This window comes from Oreochromis niloticus, linkage group LG7, assembly GCF_001858045.2.
Source record: "Oreochromis niloticus isolate F11D_XX linkage group LG7, O_niloticus_UMD_NMBU, whole genome shotgun sequence".
In the NCBI taxonomy this organism is placed as follows: Eukaryota; Metazoa; Chordata; class Actinopteri; order Cichliformes; family Cichlidae; genus Oreochromis; species Oreochromis niloticus.
Genome location: NC_031972.2, coordinates 10,064,580 through 10,089,462, shown reverse-complemented (window position 1 = coordinate 10,089,462; position 24,883 = coordinate 10,064,580). Strand labels below are relative to the sequence as shown.

General features: G+C 36.8%; 1 protein-coding gene across 4 annotated transcripts in view; it reads right to left on the bottom strand.

The window, feature by feature from the left end:
- LOC100703592 (ras-specific guanine nucleotide-releasing factor RalGPS1) overlaps positions 1 to 24,883 on the bottom strand; it is a 91,935-nt gene that overhangs the window by 2,443 nt on the left and 64,609 nt on the right. For all 4 annotated transcript variants that reach the window (XM_005449500.3, XM_003439635.5, XM_019360737.1 and 1 more), the window contains 11 exons: positions 22,837 to 22,974; positions 20,196 to 20,289; positions 15,432 to 15,499; positions 8,530 to 8,656; positions 6,874 to 7,025; positions 6,717 to 6,765; positions 6,121 to 6,201; positions 5,586 to 5,691; positions 5,359 to 5,451; positions 2,295 to 2,400; positions 2,097 to 2,188 (listed from right to left, as the gene is read on the bottom strand). In XM_005449500.3, the coding sequence (XP_005449557.1) occupies positions 2,097 to 2,188; positions 2,295 to 2,400; positions 5,359 to 5,451; positions 5,586 to 5,691; positions 6,121 to 6,201; positions 6,717 to 6,765; positions 6,874 to 7,025; positions 8,530 to 8,656; positions 15,432 to 15,499; positions 20,196 to 20,289; positions 22,837 to 22,974 (1,106 nt within the window). The remainder of the gene's footprint in view (positions 1 to 2,096; positions 2,189 to 2,294; positions 2,401 to 5,358; positions 5,452 to 5,585; positions 5,692 to 6,120; positions 6,202 to 6,716; positions 6,766 to 6,873; positions 7,026 to 8,529; positions 8,657 to 15,431; positions 15,500 to 20,195; positions 20,290 to 22,836; positions 22,975 to 24,883) is intronic.

The following is a 24,883-nucleotide window of genomic DNA, read 5'->3' as shown; positions in this document are numbered from 1 at the left end:
GTCAACAGTAAGGAACATCCATCTCTACAATGCCGTTCACACAAATAGCCAAAATTTCTTATATGATGCTATTTTCTGAGTCCTTGCCCTACTTTTGATAATCCTAATGGCTGACAACTAACTTGTGAAAGTTGCTAGCACTGATGTTAACTAACTTGAATTGAATTGTAGCATGGAATTTACATTCTTTTCATAGCAACTCTAAACAACTGTATGCATCACATATACCACTCTGTAATACAAGTTAGTTTAGAGAAACAGCACTGCAAAGATGTAGATGTTCCTCAGTTTACCTTGACTCACTAAAATAATTTTTTGCGATAATTTGGCAAAACTAGGAATGCACAGTAACCGACAGGCTGGAGACCAGAAGTGCTGAAGGTGACCAGCTAAAGGACTGAATACAAACAATTCTGTGCATCTATATATGCAAACGTGTGTTTTTTTACTTATACTTTAAAACTAACAAACATCACATTCCTGTTTGTATAGCTGTTTCAGTTCCTTTTTTTTGATTCACTAAACATAAAACAACATCATCTGTCTGATGATTCTATAAAAGTATAATAATGAGGAATGAGGCCATGGTCCTCAGCTGGAAAAGGGTGGAGTGCACAGTACTCATTAGGGACAAGATGCTGCCCCAACTGGAGGAGTCTTTGGGATGTTGTTCATGAGTGAGGGGAGAGGGGAGGAGAAGACTGACAGATTGGGACTGTGACTTCAGTGAGGCAGATCCTGTACCAGCAATTTAGCAATTCCAATTACATTATTGTTATCACTTATCGATTCTCTTTGGCTCCACTTTGATTCATGCAAATTAATTACATGCTGCATGGTCAAATGTTTGTGCATGTTGGAGGCATTCCTCTCTTTGTTGTGATCAGTGTTTGGGTCATTACTCAAAAAGTAATCATTGCACATATTACACTGAACAATTTGTCTTAAAAATTAATACAGTAAGTTACTTAATTACACCCAGAAGAAAGACTTTGGTTATACTACTCGTTATGTTACTTTCATTTTACTCCGTAAAATGATCTGAAACACACAGTCTCATAATTACTATTTAACAATATAAACCTACAGGCTACAGCCCCCACACTCCAACGAACCTGCCCTTGTAGCTTCTTATTGGCAAAGCACACCTGATCTAGGTAATCAGCAGCAGGTAGGGCAGGGATATCTCAAAAGCAAGCAGGATGCTGGCCATCGAGGACTGGAGTTTGACACTCCTGCTTTGAAGCAATTGCCACAGTGATTCTACTTTAGAAACTTGAACCTGTAGAAACAGAGGCTGCAGCCTGACTGCTCATCAGTTTGTTACCTGTTGAAGTTCAGCAACAGCTCACTTTATCATGGTGCTGGGCTGGAGTGAGCATTTACTCAGCTTTAATATCACTCTAGATTTTTGGCTAGCTTAGTGTTAGCATGCTGCCTGTGCAGGTGCTTGCAAAGTTGTGTTAACAGCATAATGCAGTTGTTTCTGTCCTTGAGCAGTCTTCACTTTACCATCGCGCTTTCATCCTTTTGTGCAATAAAAATAAAAGTAATGTCCATATCCACGATGGATATGGACAGCCACTATTTTCCTCCTCTGACACACGAACTGAAATCAGCTGACTGTAGTGAGAGTGCAAGAATCGATAAGTGGGATCGACAGGCAGGCAGACTAACGATTCCGGAGAGTTGGATTACTGGGAACCGGTTCTCTAAAAAACCCGGTTCTCGATTCCCATCCTTAGCAAAGCTGTAGGTTTATTCATTTATTATGTCCCTACCCTCACCTATGGTCATGAGCTTTAGGTAGTGACTGAAAGAATAAGCTAGCAGATGCTAGTGGTTTAAGCACCTTCTCTAAAACAGGATGAGGAGTTCAGTCATTTAAGAGTGGTTTAGAGTAGAGCGGCTGCTCCTCAAAAATCAACAGGACCTAGTTGAGCTCAACCAGTGCTCCAAATGCAACACAAGAAGGAATACTGCTTTAATAAAATAAAATGAAATTCGTTTAAATCATGTCTTCATGAAAAAGGATCGTTTAATCTGACCAAACCAGACGTGCGAGCCAAACAATATGTTGTGTGTGCTTAGCTTACCTGAGGTCTACTTTTTCTACAAGCCTCCTCTAGGTTTTTGTGCCAGATGATTGCTGAAAACCTGGACCCTGTCTGGAACTTGTAAACATTGCCTGTAAAGTGATATAAATGGTCTTCATGTGAGTATCTAAAATACTCACATGAGTAAAGACAAAAAAGACAAAAAAAGGCAAACTCTGCTGATGGTGGGAGGCTGACCTTTTTCTGGGTCACTGAGCTGGAAGATGTTGGGTCGGGCTGGGTCATCTGGCAGTACCACCATCCAGCCAGTCACACAAACTTTTTTACAAGGCCTTGACTTGTACTGTGGCAAACACAGAGCACAATTATCCACTTGCCCTCACTGTACAATTCTGCACTTATCAGGGGAAAACCTTCACCTTAAATAAAACTTTATGTGGCTGTGCAAACACTTAAAGCCAAAATGTGGACAAAGTTTCTCTGAAAGTGTCAAGACATTAGCAGCAGATCTTTATTTGTAGTAGTGTAGTGTGTAGTTTCCAAATACCCCGCCATATCTTGGACAATTGTGGTTAGCTACTCATCACTGTTCACTAAAGCTTTCCACAAGAAATTTTGACCAGTTGTCCTGTACTAACCATTTGGGTTAGATCAAAGTTCCTTACAACTTTACAGCAGAGCACAAGCTTAGTGTGTTCTAGACTAGATAAAGACAAAAATGTGATGTGGAGAGATGAGTTCTAACTTTAAGAGTTTTGCGACACGGATTCAACACGTTCCTTTCCATCATTTTTCAAATGTGTTGTTCAAAATGAGGAGAGGCTTTAGGTTCCCATTTTCAACATTTGATGCATGATGACCAATTCATTCATTTCTTCTATGAACAGGAAAGAAAACATAACAGAATAAAGAGGCACCACTGTGCAAATTTGTAACGGAAAGCCTTATCTGCTTTCATAAGAATTAAGAGGATAAGTAGCAGCCTTCTGCTGGTAATCAAATGGACTTACTTAACTGTGACTACCTCTATAAAAGCATAGGAAAAACATCAGCAATTAATCTAGGAAGTGTAATAAGCACATATAATAAGTCTATAATTCTAAAGCAAAAAAGTGGAAAACACTTCAGACATTTGCCAATCTTTCCAGGAATGGACATCCCAGCAAATTTGCCTCAAGGTCCTGCTGTACAATGGAGTATTTCTAAGAATATAACCAACCTGTTATCAAGTTCTTTTTATTAACTCTATATTCTTGTTCAAGCTATCTTCAAGTGGAACTATGAAGATTTTCAAGGTTTATGGCTGCAGCATTTTAAATTATTAGCTTCTAAAATCACTATATTATCCCATTCACTTCTGCATGAGCAGATATAAAAAATATATAAAAATTGGAACACATAGTTTTCTGCAAACACCACAATATAGTCATAAAATATGTCCTCGGGTATATCTATGATCATTTTCACATCATATGACTGTAGAAATCTGAAATTATTACATCCAGTAGTCACAAAAATGTCCCTATTCACTGTTGCAGATATTGAAAATTAATTAAAAAAAATACAATAAACTTGGTTTCCGCAAACTCTTTATAACATTGTTTTCTCATTTTAAATATTTGATATGTTTCCTATGCTGTGTTCTGAATAAAAGATTGGTTAATGAGACAGGTAAATAATCACATTCTGTTTCTGATGACATTTTACACAGCATCCCAGGGAGCCAGACTTCCTTGTATTTTTTAAAAGTGGTCTTGAGCAACAGTTCTCCAGGGTTTCTGAAGGCATTTCAAGATTTTTCGTTAGACACTGGCTGCTTTTTCACTCATTTAAAAAAAGTAATTAAAAAAAACATTGTTTGACAAATTTGGCTATATTCCACTCAACACAGTGAAGATGGTTTAAAATTAAAAATGCAAAAGACAATAAATGTCCCTAAGACCCTCCAAGGGTTTTAAAGTCCAGTCCTTACTACCTGACCATTTTCAGTGGAATGATTTTTTTTGTTTAATTACCCACCTATCACAATCGTTCGAACATAAAAACTTTGTTATTTTGTTACTAGATGGCTGTCACAAAAACACATCATTTGTTCACATTGTGTTAGCTGAATCTACTAAAACTGCCATAAATAACACAGTTTGACAGGCATAGAAGCATACTTTTTCTTCAACAAGTTGCTTTTCAAAGAGCTGTTACTGAAAACTTGGCATTTGTCAGCTTATTGCAGTATTTCCAGACATGTGAAGTACAAATGAAGAAGTGACAGTTATAAAAAAAAATTCCTACACCACATGAACAGTGTCTGAAAGTCAAGTTCTTAAGAAATAAAAATAGTGCATCTAATTGTGAAGATCATGACAATGATACCAAACACATTGCCAATGCACTGAAAGCATACCCGGAAAGAAAAACACACAATGGAACACTAACAGAGAGTCAAACAAAAGGGCCGCCAACGTCTAGTAGTCACACTAATAATTATAATAACAATAATAATATATTTTCAGTAATAAGATCAAATTTGGAGTCTCTGTTCTAAAGAGTTTTGTGTTTGTTTCTCTTGCCATGATCTAGTACAACCAAATTAAGGACAAGGTTAATGTCAAATAATTCCTAATGCTTTTATTATTATTTTATCATTGTCACACTACCTACTTTTGTCCCAAAAGCCAACTAAAATGACAAAATGATATATTGGGGCCCTAAGAAAGCATTCCATAAAAGCAGAGTATAGGCAATTTTATTTTATGCCTTATTTTATTTTACTTTGAGCTTTGACTGTACTTGAGATTATTTATTTAGTTTTGCATTTAAGAAAGTGTTTTCTTTAAAAACAGAAAATTTTAATATGGGTAAATACAATCAAAACATTTTTTGACAGATGTTGTATGCAGTTAAACTTAAAACCTTGCAATTTCTGAAATGCAAACCAATGAGCAGTTCAGACCTGTGTTTTTTCTATTTTGAATATTTATTAGTCTTCATTAATAAGAAAAAAGCATTTCTTGTCCAATTACTTGATTAATCAATAGAATACTCAATAACTAGGAATTGCTAATTGCAGCCCTAATTAGGTGTATTTAGTTTTTCACACACTCCTTCATTTTGGCTTTGAGTATTAATTGTCTCATTTTGTTTTTCATCTGAGCTTTTATTTACATAAAGTTAAAACACAGTAAGGAACGGACTTTTTTGTAATTATGTCCTCATACATAAAACCTTACAACTGAAAGAGGGGGTATTTTATTTTTCACATGACTTTAGGTGTAGACTCATGTTTCCAAGGCATCACACTTACATGCTTCCTCTCAGAGTCCCTCAGTGCTTTCGCTCCATAGAATGTCAGTGTTGATCCAGACAAAATGATCCAAAATCTGGTCCACGAGGACAACTGTTAGATAGAAATATATAGAGGAGGCTGAAAAGAGCTCACTGTCAGCTCACAGTTTTTTTTAAGTTGCTGATATTCAGTACTAGACTGAATGCAAAATAACTAACTTAAACAACAATAAAAGTTCACCATACCTTGGGCTTTCGTCCCTCCTTCAGCAGTGTTTTCCTTCGCAGTGGTCCTTCAATGGTCACACTACCAGCTTCACTGCATCCATAGCAGGAGTTGGTAGCAGAGTAGCTAAGGATGTTGGGTAGTAAAGAACATTTAACACTGTAAGCAACTAAAACAGTATTCAGAGCTCAGTGAATGCAGTTAAAACTACCTTTAAGAGACTCTTTAAACAAAAGGAACATCTATAATTGTTTCTAAAAGTATCTGCTGGCAAACCATGAAGGTCACTGTGAGGTGTTTTCCTACTTAATTTGGTAAACGGATACTTTAGAGACTTAAACAACGACCATATCACAAAATACAGTCAGTGTTTCTATAACTAGAAAAGCTCTTTTTAATTAAGTGGAAAGCAAAGCAACATCATTCTAACATCCAAGCAGTCAGGAAATGAAGGGAGTTAAAACATCAAACATTAGAGTGTGTCAAACACAAATAATGACTTCATTCTCTTTTAAGACTGTAATACTGATTTCTTACTTTGTTGATTCACTGTACCTGTAAACATAGCTTCGGCTCCGGGGAGAGTTGCGAAGAGGGACCCTCCAGTTCGGGCCCAGTGTTGCATACATGCGGCCCCTGTTTGTCACAAATTATCATAGTCAGCCTTCGTGGTTGGATAGGTCAGTGCTCAACATCATCGAACCCAAAGTGTAAACCAAAGTCAACACTTTACAGTAATATATGACTAAACATGTCATATTGTCCACTCCCAGCCTCTACACAGAAAATAATCTACAACATTTGCAAAAGTGCATTTCCTCTTTCTGGAGTATCTGTTAACTATAGAGAACTGCTGTTCTAATAAATTTAAGCCTTATAAAATGACATTAACCTTGTCCTTAATTTGGTTGTACTAAAATTTTAAAATGAATTTATCATAGCTTCAGTATAAGGGCAGCGGCATGATAAATTCTAAAGAGACTGACCAAAACGCTGTTGATAATAGTCTTTTCATCTCATTGTACTACAACCTATTAGTGGTTCTAAAACAAAATTATTTTTTCCCGTTAACGTGAAAATTTGTGGGAAAAAAACCTGTCATTTATAAAAATTCTTATTTCAAAATTGTTACAATTATAATTGTCTCTGACCTCTCCACTGCAGGTGATAGTTCCTCCCAAAACGAGCTTTCACTACTGCCTATCATGGGAAGAAAGAAAAACAAATGTAAAAGTCTAAAGATGTGGATTTGCTAATAAATTGAATACTTGGGAATATTTTCATCAGACATCTATTGGGCACACATACCTAATGACAGGCCATTGGACACAGATGTACTGTGCGGATCATTTCTGACTGGGCTCTGAGATTCTAAGAAGCTGTCATCCAGCAGGTGTCGTGTTTTCTCTATAGGAAATGTGGCACTCCTGCTTTCTGACATGCCATACTGACACATCACGCTGTGGACAGAGATCAACCATCAGACAATCAGTGAAACAGTGATGCTGGTCGTACATTTTATGTGTCATGTCATGGCTCAGGTATAGATTCTAAATCCTGAACATTGATTGTAGGTAACAGAAGCATTTCATGGCCTTGAAGTTCACTTTAAACCTACCATCCTTTTTTTCTGTTTGTTCTATTCTTGTTCTATAACTGTGCAGTTATAGAAGAAGAATACAAGGCAATATTATTTTCTGGACAAGAATTCATTGCCACATCTTTCAATTAGATGAACTCTGTTTGAATTAGCAGCTGCAACAAGTACCAGTATTATGCTTTAACACAGGGGTGTCGAACTCCATGCCTCAAGGGCTGGTGTCCTGCAGGTTTTAGATACCACCCTGGGTCGACACACCTGAATCAAATGATTCGTTCATTACCAGGCCTCTGGAGAACTTCAAGAAATCTTGAGGAGGTAATTTAGCCATTTAAATCAGCTGTGTTGGATCAAGGACACATCTAAAACCTGCAGGACACCGGCTCTCAAGGCCTGGAGTTCGACAAGTGTGCCTAACATGTTGCATGTGTTTTCTTTATTTTGTTCCCATCTTTCTACCATTTTATTGTGCTCTGTTGTAAATGGCCAACATTACATTAGTGGGATTAAACAACAAACAACTCCAAAGTCCTCTATTTTTAAATAATATTTTGAATCCATGTAAAGTCTATGATATTTGTCAAATATAAACCAAAATTCCATAACCGACACACCATACTACTAATTACAAATAACATGAGTGCATCTCAAATGGTAAACACAGTTTATAGAAAGACAGTAAGTGTCCATTTAAGGCAGGTTATTTAATGGCCTTAATGGCTTCCTGTTGGCTAAGTCTCCTTTGTTTGTCGCCTCTTCATATGGAAAGAGCAGCATGGGAATTCCAAACACCAGTTAGGCAATGACAACCTTACAGAGTTATTATATTACACAGATTTTTTTTTTCAAGTCAGATTTGTTTGTAACTCATTACTCTGCTTTTGTTGAGGACAATACTGATGTGTACAAAACAATCAAACAACTGGAGTATACAGATACAGAGACAATGGGCAACCATGGATCAGTCATTGTACACTGCAGATCATGAATTGGACTATGGGACTACCTACACCCCCATAACAGTGCACTGTCCATATTACAACCATTCCTTTCCATACCAAGAGGTGACAGTCAATGGAAGCTTTCTGGAAACATTTTGGATTTATACATTACAGGCCAAGAATTACTTGGATTTTACTGCTTTTAAAAACGCATTAGTTTGTCCTTCTACGAGCACTCATATTATTTGTATTCAGTACACTTTATTTTTCTGTGTTGCTTTCAGTGAAGTCTGTTTAATTCCCTAATAAAGGCTTGTGCTCCAAAATGTTAAACAAGAACATGCCATGAAGATGAATTATTTTAATAATATTGTTTTAATACTATTACTACTGTTAAAATTGGTAATAGCTTGTTCTGCTTACTTGTTTCCCAGACTGTGACTCTTCCTGTGGTGAGAGGGAGGGGGGGTGGGAATATGAACCCCCACAGACGCATCAGGGCAAGTAGGTCGTCGGTTATACCTCAAAGAGGCTGATACCTCACACAGACCTGAAACATAAAAGGTCATTAATAGTACTTATGTGCAATTTACTTATGTGCAACTCTTTTAAATTTACTTATAGTAGGCTACTTTTGTTACTTGACACTCATGTGTCTTATTTAATCCCATTCACATTTATTATTTCACAATGATTTTCTTCTGACAGCGCAAAAAAATGTTAATGATAAATTGGTTACTGTATATCTGAGTTTCTTTCTTTCACATCTTCAAAGTAGCAAACAAAAGCAGCAGTGGAACAAGTACAAGTCCTTTATTTGCCTGATATTGAGACTTTCAGGTTATGTGCCGCTTATTGGTTACTAGTGTGAGAGCTTAAATAATATATTAAGGCACAAAGAAAACTTCTGATATTAGAAACTAGATAAATTATTAACAATGTAGAGAATTAAGGCTTATGGAGCATTAAAGCAGGATTTTGTGAAATCACTGGCCAAAAATCAACAAAACCCATAATCATATTGTAATTAAATTAGTGTGTGAGAGAAACGAATTCATTAAAATAAAATATAGTTTATGACAGAGGACCTCTGGCCGATTACAAATCTTTTCAGACTTGAATTTAAACAGGGTTTACGTTTAATGGGATGCTACAAGTGGTAAATGTCCTGTATTTGTATAGCGCTTTTACTAGTCCCTAAGGACCCCAAAGCGCTTTACACAACCAGTCATCCACCCATACACCACCGGGCCCTCTGACCACCACCAGTAGGCAACGGGTGAAGTGTCTTGCCGAAGGACACAACGACCGAGACTGTCCAAGCCGGGGCTCGAACCGGCAACCTTCCGATTACAAGGCGAACTCCCAACTCTTGAGCCATGATCGCCCCAGGTGAAACACATACATGCATATGCTTATTTTCATTTCAAAGGGCTTAGAAGTAAGAGTGCATTCCTTATAAATGCACATAAAAAGGTACCAAGGGCTTCCACTGGCTTGCTGGCCACACTCTGAGTGTATTAAAAAAACAACTCAACACCACAACCACTAGAGGGCACTGGTAAGGTGCAAACTGACCACATAAAAGCCTTTATTAACATAATTAATCAGTGCAGTCATGTATAAGTGCCTACATAAATTTATCATCAGTCCAGCCACAGTTTGGTCTTCTGGCAGCACTGCTGATGGACTAGTGAATTGATCCACTGTTCCTATGTGCTTTCTGTGCCAGTGGAACCTCTGAGTCACTTTGCGTTCCCTCTCACTGGAAACCCACTGGGTGCCAGTCATTTTGACCATTTGGGACCCATAAGGCCAGTCTGTATTCAGCATCCTCAGCTTTGAACACTTTAGATTTGTATGAAGTTATTTTTTAAAGATTTTTTAGTGTAGCAGGATCTTTTGATCTCATATGGAGCATATAGAGCTGAACAGAAGACATACAAGCAGCTGTATATGATTGTGCCTATTGGTGGGGTTGTTGGGAAAGCAGATGCATTCCCAGTCATGATGTAATGTGGAATTTGTTGAAATCAGAATCGTTCTACCAGCAGGAGGAATAGATTTAGAGCTCTATTAGCAATCAGTATTGCAGTGCAGTAAAGTTAAATTGAAGGAATGTAACACACATTAAGACAGTTTCTTTTCCCGAAACTGGGAATAAAGTGACTCAAACTAAATGACTTTTACAATATTGAGAAGCACAAAAACACACAAAAATCAAATCTACTCTTGTTTGCTGCTTTTGTCTTTGTCAAGAAACAATAGCATTGTTCCTTGATATAAGCAGTTTTGAAGGTATTTAGCAAACACATTATTTTAGTGCTTTTTGCCTGTTTTCGTAATCTCAGAGTAACTCCATGATGTTGAGATAAGGGTTCTGCTGCTGGAGGACTGCCTCTTCTTGTTGTTACTGAAGTTAATACATGCTGCTTATACTCTGTCTGTATGCTGTAAAGATTAAAATATATTAGTTTTGTGTGATGAAAAGACTATAATTTAAATTAAAACCAGTCCTTTAGTTTTTCTCAGACAGCCAACGGGAGAAGCAATTCAGACAAAGCAGGCCTGGCAGGTTGTCCGCAGCAGTAAAATTCTGCTATTACCTCACAACAGTTCTTTGAACAGTCATTCCCAGTGATTGTGTGACAAGCACACATGCAGGCTTATTTAGCTTTTTGATCTGCTGCTCAGACATTACAAAACAGATTGGATGAAATTAACCACAGTGAGGAGTCTCTGCCACGAAGAGTTCAGTCACAGGCTTACAAGGACAATTATTAAAATGAGAATGGAAAATTGTAATGGTGCTAACGTCACACAGAGCAGCAACATTAGAATGGTTTCACCTTGTCAGACACAGTGATGGTGAAAGTGATCAGTTCAGCCCACCTCACCTCCTCTTACACAGAGAGAGTGAGCAAACCAAATTCTTCTGTTTGGCATTGTGTGAAGTGCATGAGACTTGTTTATACTGACTGAGCCAACAAGACAGTGGACACAGCCAGAACACCCCTTTTCTGCCATGTTATGTAACTGCAAATCTTCATCAAAGCAACAAGAGGAGAGTACCATTAGCTGCTATCATGCACTTACAGTATGAGACAGCCTGCTGACAGTAAATCAGGTAATCCCTTAGTTAGCCAAAACATTGTGTTCACCTCTACATTAGTTTTTTTTTTTTAAAACTGAAACCACACATCCAAAATATGGATATCTAGAACATCTTTTCCACTGGTGCCTAATCTAAAACTGCTTTAACAAAAAAGGTTGCTGCTATGTTACACACTCTACTGCACAATTAAATTTCATGTTCTAGTTGCTCTTATCTACTAGCCAGCTGGATGAGAGCAGAGCATTGTGGTTCAGGAGTATGCCCAGATGCCTTAGTCCCCAGCTCCTCCACTCTACATGTCAAAGTATCTTTGGGAAAGATACTGAGCCCTGAGATGCCCCATATATAATTGGAGTGGGAGTGTGTCTGAGAATGTTGTTGTGAGAATGAAGCGCTTACGCTTCAATGAAGGCTCAACAAAAAAGCAGTCTTGGATACCAAAAAGAATTGCCACATGAGCTTTACACCATCATTAACAAATTTCCCACGCATGGGACTAATAAAGGTTATCTTATCTTATCTTCTCTTACATCCAACGTGTTTACTTGGAGATTTATTTTCATTATATTCACCTGCCCAGAATTTGCATATTAAAATGAACTAGTAGTTAAATCTGATACAAAGTATGTTTTTGCATATGAGATGAGTGCCACTGTGCATGGTTCCTGATAAATAAAAATGAAATAAAAAGCAAAAGAGCCTTAGTTTCTCATGCTTTTGACTCTGTCACAAAATAATTAGTGCTATTCACTTTATATGAGGTTGATTAGAATGTTTTGCCTCATCAAAGCATTTATTAAATGAAAACACATTGCTCTAAAGCAGATAACTTTGCATCTTTAAGTTGCAAAGTTATCTGCTTTGCAACTTAAAGGTATCTGTGTCTTTGCTAGGGATCAAACAAAGATCCTTTACTTGTTAAGTAGACATGCAAACCCCTACCCTGTGGAGCCGCCTTGAAAGAAAAACGCCTATACACACAAATTTGTCCAAAGAGACATGTTAGGTTAATTGGTGATTCTAAACGGACCGTGGATTAAATGTGTGAAATACTTAAAGTATATATCCAAGTCTACCAGAAGACTACATGAAAGTGAATACAGAGGGTTCACTGCAAGGTGCAAACCACCAAGATCAACCTCTACCAGAATGATGGCAAGAAAAAAAATCATGCATTCTGCTTAAAATTTACCTCCCAGCTACTTACAAAAATGTGAGAAAGAAATTTTAAATAATTATTATAAACAAAGTTTATCATCTAATCAAACTTAATGTGGCCTTCAGATTAGCTCGGGAACACTGCATAGAGAGCTTCATGGAATGTTTTTCCACGACTAAGCAGCTGCATCACCAATGCAATGCTAAGTGTTGGATACAGTGGTATAAAGCACACCACATCTCACCACTCGAGTAGTAGAGACGCTTCTCTGTCCGGCAATTTGACTGATGAGTTTTGTTTTAGTGGTTACCAGGAGAACGGTACGTGTGCCATGTGTAAAGTTTGGTGAAGGGCGGATTATGGTGTGCGGCTGCATTTCAGCTGTTGGGCTCAGCCCCTTAGTTCCAGTGAAAGAACTCTTAATGTTTTGCCATACCAAGACGTTTTGAATCATTTCATTCTCCCAACTTTGTGGGAACAGGTTGGATGGTGGTGGCTTACTATTTCAACATGACTGTGCACCAGTGCAGAAGGTCCATCAAGATGAGTATGAGTGAGTTTGGTGTGGAAAAACTGGATTGGAGTCTTTCCTTCAATCTGATAGAACACCTTTGGGATGATATAAATCCAGGCCTTCTCATTCAACAGCATTGTCTGACCTGCACTTCCAGAAGAATCATAAAAAAATTCTATAAAGACATTCCTAAACCTTATGAAAAGCATTCCAACATGAGTTGAAGCTGTTGTTATTGCTGCAAACAGTGGGCCGACAACATGTTAAAGGCTATGTATGCTTTAATATGGTGTCGGCCACAAAACCATATGGGATCCCACTGAAGTTCATATGTGTGTTTGGCAGTTTAGTTTATGTTTAATAATTGAATTTCATTACATTTGTGTGTGTTTTATTGTTTGTTTGTTTGTATTTCAATCAAGCTAGCTAGCTAAACAGATTAGTACATGAGGATGCTACTAGTCACTATCTACAATGTGAAAGAGAGTATCATATAGTGTTTTCAAGGCAACGGGTGGGAAATAACATACAATTTTTTTAGGTATCTGTACTTAAATTGAATATTTACTTTTCTGACAACTTTTTACTTTTACTCTTTACATTTTTACACAAATATCTCTACTTTTTACTCTTTACATTTTAATAACAGGCTTGTTACATTAAGACATCTGAGGAAAATGTTTATTTCACTACTTGCCTTCAATTCATCAATCTGATTGAGCCCAAATTTTAGGGAACAATAACATATAAAAGACAATCCTATTGGTGTGTCTGTTACTGGGACTTATCATATACAAAGAGATTAAACAAGTTAAAAACTTATGTATCATTTGCAGCACTATACTCAGAGTTTATTGCGAGCAGAATGACCCTGAACTGCATTATTAGTGCAGCTATCCACAAGTTATAAGCTTCTAGCTAGCACTAAAGATAAAAAGTATCAAACATACAAACTGTGCACAGCCTTAATGTAATTTTCTTATTTTTAAATTAGATGTTTTTTAACACAACTATGTGTACTTATACTTAAGTAAAGAATGTCTATACTTTTGCCACCTCTGCAAGACAATAACTATTCCTTGCCAAGTCAAATAGAATAGAATAGAATAAACCTTTATTATCACACGGATGAGAAATTTAGGTATTACAGAGCTCTTACCGGAAGGGAAACTAAAATATGAAAGGAAGACACAAGGTGGTCCTATAAAATCTTCAGATTCATTATAAAACCATGACACTAGATTTTTAAAAACCTGGCGCTGGCTCATCACCATATTCCCAAACCATAAGAATACAGAGAAGTGAGTCTGGCTGTATGATGTTGACATTACTTCCTGGTAGAGATGGGTAGAAAATAACCCTGAATGTAGTCTTCATCATGCTACACTAATAAATGAACATCATCACTTAAGTTTAAAGAAGTAGTAAGAGACAGAACTTAAACTGTTCTGTCTCTTCCACTCACATGGTAAATGTTTCTATCAGCGCAGTGCACCAAAGCACAGCATGTGACATTATGAAGTAAATGTTGGTTACACCCGCATGTAATGACTATAAACTAATACACCATTAGAGTCTAAACCACCAGGTACAAGGTACTGTAAAAAATGAAGGTTTAATTTACAACGGAAACAGAAAGAGGATGGCTTCTTTGTTCATGTTGTTAGCTACTGATAGTTTTCACTTGGTTACTGAAATAGTGAAAATATGAACAGTAGGAGTACCTGTGGGAACTACAGGGCTAAAGAAAAGTATATGTGTGTGCCTGTGTGTGTGTGTGATCTGTTTCACCACAGGAACAGTTGTGTTTATCTCTGATTATTCTTTTTAATACACCATATTTTTTTTTCTTTTTTGGTGCAAAGTAAATGTTCATGCTGATGCTAAATGCTAGTGTTCATTTCAATTCAGTTATCAGAGCCCAGGTAAATTTACATAGCACCAAATCAAAACAACTGTCATCAGGGCAGTTCACATAGTGTACTTTACATATACTTTTTATGAAAACTCTAAGGTCATGAACATGCAGCAGAGTTATTATAGTTTTGTATTTTCTAATTAGGTTTTATTTTTATTTCCTTTTTCCATTTCGGGTTTTTGGATTTTCTTATTTCAGTTGAGTTTTTATTGTTCTAAAATGTTTAGTTTTACTTTAGTTTTCATTAGTTTCACAGTTATATCTTTTAAATTTATTACTGCATGGAGGGCTTGGAAAATTAGTAAAGGTATTACAAAAAAACCACACAATAAATGTGTCTATCAATGAGTCATCAGGCAAGTTGTAATTCTTTTTTTTTAAATCAAACTAATAGATACTAAAAGCAAAGCAAATTTCCTCCACAAAAATCAGTTCAGTAACTAAAATGATTTTTCACATCTAGTTTTACTTTTTAGTTTAGTTTCAGTTAACTATAATAACTTTGCCTTGCAGTACTTGACAGAAAAAGCTAATAATTTTTGTTTTGAGTACGACTTGGTGGAAGTGGAGGATATCTGCAGGGCTTTTTATCAGTGCAGTTCAACCATGTGTGACTTACCTGCCAGGTCTTCTTTAGAAGAAGCAATGCGAGGGGAACTGTTGCCAGGTTCAATCTTTAGAGAGAGCCTGTAACACAAATGCTTCCATTAGATAAAAGAGCTCAGTGCTGTTGTGTTTGTCAGTTAAAAGGTAGTTTCAGATCTTACTAAACAAACTAAACATTACGCAACTGAGTAAGGTGATGCCACATCATCTGCTGAGGAAGAAAATTTTTAATTAACATTGTGTTACTTCTACATAGAAGCCGTCTCACTCACACTTTCTTTTATATCTCAAGTCTTAGGTCAAGCAGCTACGTCGCCCGTAATACTCGCAAAATATCAATCACTTTCTTTGGTCTCTGTTTGCCACATCACCATAAATTTCTTACAGTGTATGCAGTTTTATTGGGGCTGAGATAGACAGCATTAAACAACATTTTCTTAAATGTAAAAATGAGGAAAGATAGAGTTACTGCTGCCACTCATCATTTTTTAACATAGTCTAAACACATACTTACTCTGGTAGCATTACCTTGGTCATCAGTAATGTTGTGAGGAGTCATGGACTAGTTTTGACCAGGATATGTCCTGTGCATATTAAACAAATATGTAGGACTGCTTTTTTGATAAAGTATATAGTTAAGATTGGATCTGGTGACCCTGAATCCTCCCTTATTTATGCTGCTATAGGCCTAGACTGCTGGGGGCGTCCCATGATGCACTGTTTCTTGTTCACTCAAGTTTTTCACTCACTGTGTGTTTATAGACAACTCAGTATTTAATCATTAGTTATTATTCATGTCTTTTTAATGGAAAACACAAGCCTTGTAATGTCCAAAAGGTTGAAGTCTTGTCTTTGTCTGCCAGTAACTGAAAGTTTCTTTTTAGACCAGTCTTATTTTGATCTGCCTTTTGGGACTTTGCTGCTGGATTAATCTTTAGTTCTGTCTTCCTCCCATGACCCTTCAATCAGTTACAGCAGTTGGTTGCCCCTCCCTGAGCCTTGATCTGCCAGAGGTTTCTTCCTGTTAAAAGGGCGTTATTCCTTTTCACTGTCTCTAAGTACTTGCTCAAAGGGGGTCATTTGATTGTTGGGGCTTTCTGTGTCTCTACTGTACAACATAAAGTGCCTTGAGGGGACTGCTGTTGTGATTAGGTGCTATATAAATAACAGCATATTAAATTGAAATGGAATAAAACAGTATTTTTCCCCTACAGGGTGATTCCCAAAGAGCCGTTAGCCAAATACTTGAATATATATAACATGCATATCTTGGCATATGTTGTGGTGTGCCCTTAAAAACAGACATGAAGAAACGGAACAAGTAAATGACAAAAGAAGAAGTATTTTAAAAAATATCTATAGCAAATGAACAGTGTCTGAAAAAGGACCTGAGAGATGCATGTGGCCCGGTCCCAGAAGCCTCATCAGATATGGTCTAAGTGGACGGGCGGCTGTCAAGAACCCAAACTTAAGGAAGGGAAATGGGGAGAAACTGCTGAGGCATTTCAAATTAGCCAACCCTGAAATCCTTGGAAGAGAGTGTGTCTCTATAGCCTTTTGCAAAACACGGTGGAGGCCCTTTCATGATTTTAGACAGTAATGCTGGAGATCTTGTCCCTGTACTAAAAAAATACAAGCCTTGTAATCCCCAATAGGGTGAAGTCTTGTCTTTGTCTGCCAGTAACTGAAAGTTTCTTTTTTAGACAAGTCTTATTTTGATCTGCCTTTTGGGACTTCTGGATTTAATATGCAGTATACAATACTATGCAGTACTGTAATTTCTTTGGAAATACGGATTAAAACTTTAATTCATGCCATAAAACGCCATGCTAAGATGTAGGGAAAGAGGACACAATCAGCCTTAGATTAGCCTCCTCAGAGATTGGACCTTAGTATTATTGAAACAGTTCCATTCTCTATCATCTTGATAGAGATGATAGAGAGCAGCCAACATCCAAAGAAGAGGTTTGGAATGTAATTCAAAAGCCCGGACAACTATCCCTGAAGACTACTTAAAGAAATTACAAAAAAGATTGCCTAACAGAGTTAAAGCTGTTTTGAACAATAAAAGTGGCAATACCAAATACTGACTTTAAAGTTCATGAAAAATATACAAACTGTTTTTGCATTATATGCTGCATTTAAATGCATGTTCACATGTTTCCGGTAATCAGTGCACCTACTGAACAATTTCCTAGCATAACAAAGAAATGACTGGTGAATCACTGTATCTTTCACTGTGTCTCTCTACAACTACTAGCAGCAAACCTTTACAACACAACGATTACCAAATGTTTTACGGAGGCTTTACATTTATTAACTTTTTTGAGAGCCAAGAAAAGACATGTCATGTGTTCCTGCCCAGTTTGCCACTAAATAACCGTTTATGACCTATGAGTCAACTTTACTGAATAAGATGCATCTTCTGTACGTGCAAGCTCATCCTACACAGGGTTGTTTGGGGTGTCTCAGTACTTGTTCAGGAAATCTCACCCAGGTGAATTTGTTTCCATCATGAACATCTTGAGAGTTTATGTCTCCCAAGCAATCCCAGCTTGTTCTTCTTTGGTGAATCTCTGGACCTTGGTCTTCTGTTCACCCGACAGATTTCCAATGGGACTGAAGTCAAGGTTTTGTGCACACCAGTCAATAACATTTACTTTGGTGATACAGTTAGGTCTTTACCAGGAGCGACACATGTTTTAGGTTGTCATGTTGGGTTGTCAACCCAGACCCAGTTTTGCTGCGAATACTTGAGATTTTCTTTCAGAATTGTCACATAGCCTTCTTTCTTCAAGATTCCTTCCAACTTGACACACTCACCTCTCTATAGTTCTCTCACACATGCACAGCCTGCTAAAACTCAAAACAAAGAGTTGTAGCCATATTCATTAAGATAAACTTATAAATTTATTGATAAACGTCACCATTCAATTTTATTCATATAGCGTTGTTGCTGTCACAACAACAGCCGTCTCAAGGCACTTAGCAGCAACCATCAGAAACATTAAAAAGAATCCATAAGATAGACTTTCAGTAGTTAATTTATCTATTCAAAATATGGACGTATGTATTGACGTATGTAATGTGGACCAAATGTGTATGATTTTTTCATGCTTTCTTCACTTCACTTTCTGGTCACTCTCACACCACACTCATAATAGGGGGAGACTTCAACCAGCCATTTAATCCAGAAAATTATAGGCTCAGTACAGGACTAGCTCAAAGGAACTGCAGGCTACAGACATTCTTAAACAATGAATTATTCTGGTCTTTGCGATGCTCTGCATTCATATGTCCCTACAGGGACTGCGCTATCTTTTCACTAGGACACCACTCACATTCTCACTTAGGCCACTTTTATATTAAAGACACTCAGATTCATCCTATCACTATCAGTGATCATTCACCAGTGTCTGTCTCTCTGACAAAGAAAAGAGTCACACATATTAAGATGGTCCTTGTTGTCCTAAGACATTTACTTCTTTTTCTCTAATTACACTTAATAGCTTAACTACAGTAATAGGCTAGATGCTCCTTAGAGATATTACCTCCATCAGTGCTATCTGGACTCTCACCAGGATTGGTTCATCATTGCTATTATTAACAGCTAACTGAGGCAAGGCTGCATTCAATCTACTTTAAACATACCAAGGTAACATCTTTACTACAGCAAATCTAATCTTGATGCCAGCTCTATATGGTAATTTTAGCCTATTTCAAAATTGCCATTTGTTAGCAAATTATTAGAAAAAAAATGTAGAAGTCAGTTAACATGTAAAACCTGTTTCTTTCCTTTAAGGAATATTTCCTAATTGTGACATATGGTCTCCTCAGTCGAACTCAAGCAAACTGTCAATGAATTTGTGTCATCACACTTATATTACTGTAATGGCCTGTTTACTGGCTTGAACAAATCATGTCTTTCACATCTCCAAGCTATACAAAAGGTAATGGCCAGACTATTAACACAAGTTCACATCACTCTCATTTTATGCTTTTTACATTGGCTCCCTATAGATTTTAGGATTAGTTTAAAAATACTAAACAACCAGACTCCAGATTATTTATCAGAGTTTCTTACAAAATAAACAGATACTTGCCATCTATATTCCTAAGCTCTGACTTTTTGTTAGTTGTTCCTCATCCACAACTAAAGACTATAAGGGAAAGAGTCTTTCAGTCTGTGGTACCAGGACAGTGGTACAGTCTACCACTACAGCTACATTTAGCTGATTCTGTGTACTCATTTTTAAAATTAGTTAAAAAAATCTTTGCTTAAAAAACTTTTTTGTTGATGATTTCATTTTTTACTTACCTGTTTATTTTATTGTATATTTTTATTGGCTAATAATTGGCTTCTCATTTTCTTTTTTTTTTAACTCTTTTCTGTTGCACAGTGCTTTGTGACAGTGCTTGAAAGATTTACTGTGTTGGCTCTATCGTCCCAAATGATATCATATTTCATTTCATATTTAAAGTTTATATGACACATCATTTATGTCCAACTTGAAAAATTGTGATTTAAAAAGTGACTCTAAGAAACCAAGTAACAAGCAGAGCAACCTAGACTCTGTCAGATAAAGCCATTAATGTCTGCTGGATGAAAGGACACCCTATTGAAAAGATCCTTTCCATTTTGCTTCCTGTGTATTGACCATCTTCAATTTTAGACTTACATCCATGCTTCTATGTGCCTGCCATAATCGACTGATATCAAACAAATGTCAGATAATTAATTTCACAATCCCATGCCATTCACATTGAAAACACTTACTTGAAGTTATCGTCCTCTACAAACTTCTGGAGTTCCTCTATGTAGCGAACTGACAACAGATACTTCTGAACATGCGGCAGGGTCACCAAGTGATCTAATGGAAAAAAGAAAAACCACATTACCTTCAACACAACTCTTGGTAGAAAATTAACTTCTCTTCTGCACCATCCAAACCATTTTAAGCCTTAGCTCTCTAACTTTTGGAACAGTCCCGAGTAAGTTGGAGGTCAGAAATTCAAAGTTCCCAGTCAGAAAATGTTTATGGAAAGCCCCCTTTCTCACTCAGAAACTCAGAGGAGAGTTAACAATCCAACATGGCAGTACTGAACATAAACGGTAGTAAAACTATAAACTATATAACTTTTTCAGTCATACTGTTATACCTTTTTGCCTCTCATCCACCCACGTGTAATCTGTCTTTTATTTCTCTTCTCTTATACTTTCACCTCTCTAGGCTCTCTACCATCCATCTGCTCCCTCTTCTCACTTTAGATAACAATGCCATCTGTAAATATCATAGTCAGTAGAGACTCCTGTCTGACCTTATCTGCCAACCCGTTCACCACTACTGCAAACAAGAAGGGGCTTACAGCTGATCCTTAATGCAATCCACCTTGTTTCCATCAATGACTCCTACTGCACACCTTACCACTGTCTGGCAGTCCTCATACATGTACTGCACCAGCCTTTCTCTAGATCCACAAATACACAGTGCAGTTTCTTTTGATCTTCACTATACTGCTCAACAGTATCAAAACAAACATCACAGCATGAAGCCATACTGCTACTCACACCTCACACTTCCACCTTCTCAACATAAGCTACACGTGTCAGTACATTTACATTTCTATCTTTCATCACAGTAATCTGCTGCACACTCTTTCGAGCTTAATCTGTCTTTCTAACCAATTGTCTACATTCCATGTAGGCTTATAATTAGTTGCATGCATAGCTAGACGCTATGCATGCAACTAATTATAAGCCTTTTCCTTTCCTTTTGCCACCACTATCTTGGCCTTGCACCTCAACTCCTGGTAGTCCTGTATACTTTCTTCATCTCCTTGACATAGCAATGTTATCTTGGACTTGCATTTACACCTGTGTAAATGCACAGCAAAACATAGAAGTACATTTTTTATTTGGACAACAGTATTTTATATAATGCTAACACTCAATAAAGCACAAGGATGGCGGCAAAGCAATTACAGAATCACCCACTGATTTACCATCTATAGCAGACTAGGAACTTATTTTGTCAATTTATTTTTAAATTATCTGAATTATATGTATTAATATAATAATTTTTAAATATAATTTTTCATCATGTTTGTTAAACTTCGCCGGTTTAGCACAGTGTGTGAGCAGGTGACCACATACCACATGGCCAAAGAGCAGCAGCTGGGGTTTGAGTCTGACCCGTGTCCCTTTGCTGCATGTCTTCGCCTCTCACTCTCCCTGCTTCCTGTCCTCTTCACTGTTATTATCCAATAAAGGCAAATTTGTAAAATTTGAGTGTCTGTTTTTATACTTAAAATTAATTACTCTGCTTAAAATTGATTACAGTACAACGTCTGTCTTCTTTCCTGTAAAGATACTCATGATTTCAAATGAATTACTTATAATTACATTTTATTACACAGTAGTTAATTACCCCTAGTAGCTGAGCGAATTATAGTGTAGCCCATTTTTTGCAATGACATTTTAAAAATAACATTAAAATGTAGGTACAGCAAGCCAAGCTTATTTTTGGGAACAGAAATGATAAAACAGTGACTTCCCTGAAACAAAAGCTTTACATGAATCACTCATTTATTCCATGATTCCCCTGCTTAGAGTTACAATTTGACTTATTCTAACTTTTAGTCACTTTTAGTCACAGATAGTGAAAGGTAAACATATTTAAACTAATTAAGATTTCCAGATTTTTTCAATAAAGCATTTGAAAGGCTTTAGAATAGTAATAGAGGATTTATATTTATTGCAGAAATTCACCCTTACTCGCCCCTCCGTCTGGGGCAACATTTCATGCAGGTATCTTAAACATTTTTATTACTCAGCAGCTCCCCACACAAAGCACACTGGAAACACCACATGCTAGCCAAAACAATTAAGGACTTGAATAAACTTAATTTGACTGGCTGACACTTGAAAATTTTCCTGAACTCGTCAGTGAAAGTAACTTAAGCAAAGCAGAGCAATAAAGGCTCGGGTAACTAAGGCAGAGCCAAGCCATTAGAACTTTATACAAAAACCCAAACTTACATGTAAAAGCTAAAAAGACCATATTTCTTTAGCATCCTGCAGTGGTGATCTACTTGGGTTATTATGAACACATATAAATATTTTGGCTTTGTCCATATTAAAGATTTATGACATACAGGGCTGTGAAAAATGTTGGGTTTTTTTCATATTTGTCACATGTTTCAGATCAAACAATTTAAAAAAAATATTAAACAAACTTAAGCTTTGTAAATACAAACTGCTGTTTTTTAACTAAATGCTATTTTTTTTATTAAGGAAAGGAATTACATATTCACAGTACTGTACAACCACAACTCTTATGTCAGAAGATCATCAATATATAGATGATAAGGAAACAGACAATATGCTGTTCCTACTGGATGATGTAATTGTGTCTTACCATAGTTACATGACATCTGCAGGTCTGAAATAACTCTCAGAAGATTGTTCATCTGATTTGTCCTCTGCTCTGTTTCTATGATGCTGTCTGATGCAGGATAAGCCGAGTCAATGTAGATAATGTCCAACAGGTAGATCCCTGTAAAAGGCACAAAAAAGCTAGTCAAACTCTTCTAACAACAGGAATAATGATGTGTTTGAAAGCATACCCAGTGATTTCAACAGAAGAACTTATTACTTCAATGAAAGCTTTAATGTGTGGAAGCATCAGTGTTTTCTGTATTTGGTTCTTTTTAGTCTTTCTCACAATGTCTCATGATGTCAGCGAGAGATATTGTGAGAGCTAGAGGAGCTGCCAGAAGATTTCCCCTGGAAGTCATTAACACAAATGTGTTGTATGGAAACACTGATAAACACTGTTAATCTTGTTCACTACAGCTTCTAGTGAAAATGGCCATTAGGCTTTTATTGGTCACTGCAATGTTTTTACTCATTTATAAAGGATGTGGACATATTATTTTTCTGTACAACTAGAATACATGAATTATTTTGTTGATTTTGGGTATGAACTTGGGGGATTTTGGTAGATGCAAACCTCAGGAGAATGATATAATTACTAAAATTTAAGAAAAAGTGTAGTAAAAGCAATTTAAATAAGCACATCAGCTCTGTGACAAATGATCTGGAAAACAGCTGCTGAGTCACCAACTTTCCAGCAATTTGTTTTAATATCTCAAGTGTTACAAAATAGCGGGGTGGAAACATACCCTGAGCATGAACAGAAACTACAAAGTGTACTTTTGAAAAATAACTACTTCTATAATAATGTAGAACATTTTCTGCACTTTATATTTAACTTTATATCCACATAATATGATCAAGAAGGTGTCTGACCTAAATTCATGTCTCCAGACATCCAGTGAAAGTCACAAACAACTATCTTCAGAAGAACAAGAACAAGAAGCGCTGGTACAACCTTCATCCAAGAAAAACTGGTGCTGTGTTAAAGTGCCTGCAATATTTGTGCAGCTTTGTGTTTGTATAATACACAATATGTATTCTGCAGACCAGGGACTAATAGAGGGAAACTGTATAAAGATATTGCCCTGTAAACAGTGGATATTGCTTTGTAAACTGCTTCACTGAGTGAATGGGTTAAATGCAGAGAGGAATTTCCCCACGGGGATCAATAAAGTATACATTATTAAACAGTGAGATGCTTTTTGGTCAAGCGATTATGGTGAAAACATCAAACACATTACCTTTTCAAATGTTCAGTTATTCAGCTAACACTTCCTTCTGTAGCTGATAAAAACTGAGTTCAAAGACTGTATTAAGGTTACATCCATAGAGCATGCCAAACCACCACGGTAAATGGGAGAAAACATGTTTTTTTTAAGTAAAAGCAACAGCATGGTGGCCTAGTGGTTGGAAATTTACCCCATGTAGATACCTTTCTGTTTCCCTTTCAGTTATTATTTTGTGTACACAAAAAATTGATAAATAGCCAGCTCTTATTGTTATAAACCTCCACACTCATTTACATATTAAATTGACCATATTTGTCTTCCCTGAAACATGATTCTTCCCCTTCCCCATAGTCACATTCCATTCCACTGTAGTGTCCTACACTCATGTCCCAAGTGTTCCATACACAGTTACATAAATCATTGTCAGCTGTTAGGTCACAAATATGGTTTGTTTTTCCAAACAAGCAAGCCAAGGTCAGCTTTAATTAAGTACAGAAGGAAGAGATAATGTGCTAAATTTGTATGCTAACTGCCAACCATACTAAATACAATAGTACTAAAGAAAGTTCACAATAACATTTTATTATATGCGCTTAATAAATGGTAAACTGGTTGTTGAATAAATTTTAGTGAGTATAGAAATTTGAGACAACGTCATCGTCTAGCCCAGGGGTCGGCAACCTGCGGCTCCGGAGCCGCATGCGGCTTTAGTCCTTATACTGCGGCTCCGCGTGGTTTGGGCAAATAAATTAGAAGTATTTAGCTGAAGTGTATTTTATTTATGTTAGTTCTTTTTAA